General features: G+C 32.5%; 1 protein-coding gene across 1 annotated transcript; it reads right to left on the reverse strand.

Annotated features, from left to right (window-relative positions):
• Positions 1 to 308: 308 nt before the first annotated feature.
• Positions 309 to 1065, reverse strand: LOC149198263 (uncharacterized). The gene has a single exon (XM_089404103.1). The coding sequence runs from the start codon at positions 984 to 986 to the stop codon at positions 435 to 437; it is 552 nt and encodes a 183-aa protein (XP_089260229.1). The 5' UTR covers positions 987 to 1065; the 3' UTR covers positions 309 to 434.
• Between the last annotated feature and the right edge of the window lie 3802 nt (positions 1066 to 4867).

The following is a 4867-nucleotide window of genomic DNA, read 5'->3' on the forward strand; positions in this document are numbered from 1 at the left end:
CATAAACTTAGGATTAGAGTGATGTAGGTTTGGGATGGATCCTTTGAGAATCATTAAAATTCAATTATGGTTTCAACTTCAAATGAAGACTTCATAAACTTAGGATTAGAGTGATCTAGGTTTGTGATGGATCCTTTGAAAATCATTAAAATTCAATTGAAGAATTTCCAAACAACTGGGAAGGCAAAGTTGGTTGCTGAAATTAGAAGAGTAATAAAAGTGTGGAAAAACAAGAGATAGATTAGCTTGAATTCCTGAATTACACATGGATCTAAGTTTATTGCTAAGATTAGAAGAGTGACAAAGGATGGAAAACCAAGAAATAAATTGCTTTGAATTTCTTAATTACACATGGCTCTCGTACAACACAGGTTTCACTTGATTAACAGACATGACATTACTGATTAACGCAAGGTTTGCTACGTTACAATCTATTACAGACTCTCCTCAATAGACTCCAACTTCGACTGCCATTGATTTTTCCCTCTGCGCAATGGAATTGAACTTGGAATATTTGGGAGCCTCGACATACAACAAAGGGAATATTCGTAGTAGTATTCTTCTCCAGTTTCATCATGCTGGCTATGGATATCGAACAAGGGCTGCACTTGCACTTGGGCTTTACCAAACCCACATGGCAATCTTTTTCTCTGCTTCTTCTTCTCCTGTATTGCTAATAGCGCAGCGTTAATCTTGCAGAGAAGAGAAGCCATGTCTGAGTCCGTCAATACAAACTGCAACTTTCGCTGAGGAAGAAGACAGTAGAGCTGCCCAATCTGCAATTGATCACCATCACGTAGAACCTGAGAGATGTTTCGACCGATATATAGACCGTCTGAATTACAAATGAAGTGGCCCGGATATTCTCTCAGAATCTCCTGGCTTCTCACCTCTTCACAGAACTCCTTGATGCTTCCGTCCATCAATATGAGTTTTGCAGTAGCGGGCACGGAAGAAGTGGCATTTGAAGAAACGCAACTCCCCATGTTTGCAATTCAGACAAATTGATCTCAAGCACTTAGCTTCTCATGAGAGCGAGAACTCTGGATCTATCCCAATATTCATGTGTATATATACCCAGAATATGCAGCAAAGCGTTTGGATTTACACAAAAACTCGTGGCAAACTTTTGTCACGCCAAGTAGGCATTTCACCAGTGGATTTGTAGATAGAGTCGTGGCAAACTTTAGGAATGGCATGTCGGCAATTCTGCCCCCCACAATTTGGTTTCAATTCATTTTGTGGCTCGCCGATAATGTAAATAGAGGTGATGCCCTATTATTTTGGTCAGTAGTTCAATAATGAATATTTTTACAGTAACATTTGATCTAATAACTCTATAATTTCTTGTTCTCCAACTTTGTATTTGGATGGTTGTCTGGGCAATATTGTTATATATTGTGTTTGTCAGTATGATGCTAGTGAATGGAATAGTTAAATCCAACTCATAACCTAAATAATTGAAAAGAGAGAAAGGATATGTACAAATCATTGCCTCAGATCCAACTCTGTGTCTGGCTGTCTATATGATACATACTCTTCTTGGTTCACAATGCTTGCCGTGTTTCTGTAATGAAGTCGGCAGAGATCAAACATTTGCAGGGTTATTATTTTTGAATGTCGTTTCCGTAAATGAAATGGTTGGATCCAACTCGTGACGTACCTAATGGAAACCGACGTTTCAAATAATTGCCGAAAGGGGAGGTCCCATCTACAGTGGATGGCTATCATGTATGACTTCACATCGATAGAGATATCACGCTTTCGCCTGGCTCATTGCCAGCCAGCCAAGTTGTTGAGTCACTGTCTCTGAAAGACTGAACTGAGCAGGACAGCCTCCAATATGGTTATAGATATGGCTTTTTTAATTAACCCTAAATTAGCACAATTCCACAATATCTGGCTGATAGACGTTGAGTGTGAATATAAGCAGCAGGAAGGAAAGAGTTAATTTTCAAATTATTTTGAAAATCTGAAAGTCGTCTAATTAACTATTCTATTTATGAAATATATAATCTAGGACACTTGTGATATGCCAAATAGACTACTCAGTGACAATGGATTTTTGGAATCAGATAACATAAATATTAATCTATTTTAAATAGGATTTAATAGGATTATTAATCTATTTTAAATAAGATTTAATATGAGTGGAGAAGAATCAAATTTGAAGGATCAAATTTTTCACTTGTAAATATTTTTAGAAAGCAAAATACAATGTGTTAATTTTTGTTGTTGAAATTGTTAAATAGAGTATATATAAGACCAAATAAAAATTTTAACTATAATTTTTTTTTTTTTTTCTATATATATAGATATATATGAAGTTGGTATTGACATAAATTAGTTAACGTAGATCTTCAAATAATTTATTTAAATCTCTAACTAAAATATTTTCCAAAACTATAACATTTAAACATTGTGAGAGATTTTTCAGCGAAAATCACATGGAGTATCAATTGTCCACACATTTGGAACCAACTAGTGTGGTTCATCGTCAGATAAGTTTTAAACATGTGATTCACACATTATTTTTACTTCTAATTATTTTACAACATTTTTTTTTAATTATAATCTATATTATTTTTCTATTTAAAATAAACCTCTCCAAATATCATAAAATACTCACCTAAAAATATCTATTATAAAATCTATTCTGAAAAATCCCAACTCATTCCCACAAAATTCTCAGATCAACCCAATGTAATCTAGTTAGAAAAGAAATAGTCACCCGCTATTGATTTTGATATTGAGGGAAACTCGTCATCCCGTAAAGAAAACCTTAAACCAAACTTTTTGGTTTAGTTAACTTTTAAATGTTGTATAGAACCAACTCTTAAATAGTGAAATGTTAATGCCTCCTCAACGCTCTTAAACCAGAAGTCCAGTGGCTACGCTAATCTTTAAAATTTCAAGAATTTGACGAGAATAGAAAATGTTACTGTACAAATACCCTTCCTTTATATGTCAAGTATTGTTCCTGTACATAAAAAAAGCGTCGCTAATCCTTTGAAGAGGAGGTTTCTTTGAGTTACACAAGTATTGTACATATACATAAAAAAGCGTCGCTAATCTTTTGAAGAGAAGGTTTCTTTCCGTTACACCAAATTATTTTTGAAGAAGGTTTTTTTTGTTACACTAAAATTTATAGGTGTCGGTAAATTTCGAAAAAGTTTTTCCTTATGTCAAATTATGTCAAATTTTGGGGTGTTTCCAAACCTGTAATTAAGATTTCAAGGGTGGAAATTACAGACACTTTTTAAACGCAGCTCTAGGAATCAAACCTAGGTCCAGGGTCTAATATGAAGAAGAAGTTTTCAGTTACACCAAAATTTACAGGTGTTAGTAATTTTTTCAAACCGATAAACTAGGATCCCCAGGGTGGAAATTGCAAATTCCATAGAGGTGTGGTGATTCCTCCAACACCCCCCTCAAACACAACGCAAGGGAGTCAAGCCTAGGTCGAGGCTCTGATATGAAGAAGAGATTTTCCATTACACTGAAACCAGCAAATGTTGATAAACTTTCCAAACTAGTAATTAAAATCCAAAGAGTAGAAATTATAAATTTCATAGAGGTAAAGTGATTCCTCCAACATCCTTAAACCAAAAATTTTGTGTTACTTAAATTTTGGATTTTGAATATGGTCTGGAACTACATCTTAAATCGTCAAATGTAAATTGCTCCTCAATGTTTTTAAAACGAAAGTTTAGTGGCTACGCTAATTTTTAGAAATTCAGGAATTTGACAAGAATAGAAAATGTTACTGTACAAATTCCTGTATATTTGTTCCTGTAATCAAGAGCGTCGCTAAGATCGACCAAAGTGACCTTTAAGAACCTTCCCAGTTGTCATTGTCGGTTTAACTCCATAGCATTTCAATTTGAAAAACAATATTTGTTTTTCTGCTCTATCTATTTAACATGCTAAGCATGATCTGTTTATTCAACTTGTCCTGACGATGAACCACACTGGTTGGTTCGAAACGCGTCAACAAATGAAATATCTTGTAATTTACGCCAAAAAATCTATCATAAACTTAATATAGATCATAGAAGCCTCAATTCAACAACAATATTTGTTTTCCAAACTTTCAAAATCGATATCCACTTATGATGTTTGAGAAATTATGTTCCTCGGTACTTTAATTGTAATTGAAAATAATCTTGCAAAAATTTATTAAACTTATTTATTTATATTCTTTTTAAGATAATTACATATAATCTAATTTTATTGTTTTCGTATTAAACCAGTAATATTAAAAGCCTTATTTTTATTATTAATATTTATTTGTTTTGGTCCTAGATCTCTAACACTTGTGTTTTTAATTTCACTTTTAACATTTTATTTTTCACCATTAACATTTAGTTTTTGGGTAAACCACGAAGCATTAAGGGTTAATGTAAAAATAAAATGTAAAAAAAAAAACATAAATATTAAATGTTAATGATACAAATAAAATAGGTAGCATTAATAGGAAAAAGGAAAATATTTAATATTAATAATATATATATATATATATATAATTAGAATATAGTTTAATCTTTTTAGCAAACATCTTAAGTGATTTGACAAAGTTTTATTGTTAGAAAACAACTGCTATATTAGAGAGTTATAGCATTTAATATTTATTTGCCTTTAGGACCAATAACCCTAGTCTTTACGGAAGGGGCATCTTGAAAAGAATTCTTTAAATATAAAGAGCTTAGAATTTCTCCACTAGAGTCATATTTAGGAAGGTGTAATGGGCATCTTAAAAATAATTGTTTAAATATAAAGAGTTTAGAATTTCTCCACTAGAGTGGAGTCATATTTAGGTAGGCGTCATATTTTGATTAACATAAAATACAATTTAAAAAGGGAAGTC

Source organism: Pinus tabuliformis, chromosome 2_2 (genome assembly GCF_031772625.1).
Source record: "Pinus tabuliformis cultivar Carrire ecotype Pingquan chromosome 2_2, CPIR1, whole genome shotgun sequence".
In the NCBI taxonomy this organism is placed as follows: domain Eukaryota; kingdom Viridiplantae; phylum Streptophyta; class Pinopsida; order Pinales; family Pinaceae; genus Pinus; species Pinus tabuliformis.

What these genes read in the sequence shown, in the direction of transcription:
- LOC149198263 (XM_089404103.1), bottom strand. Translation starts at nt 986, where the DNA reads ATGGGGAGTTGCGTTTCTTCAAATGCCACTTCTTCCGTGCCCGCTACT.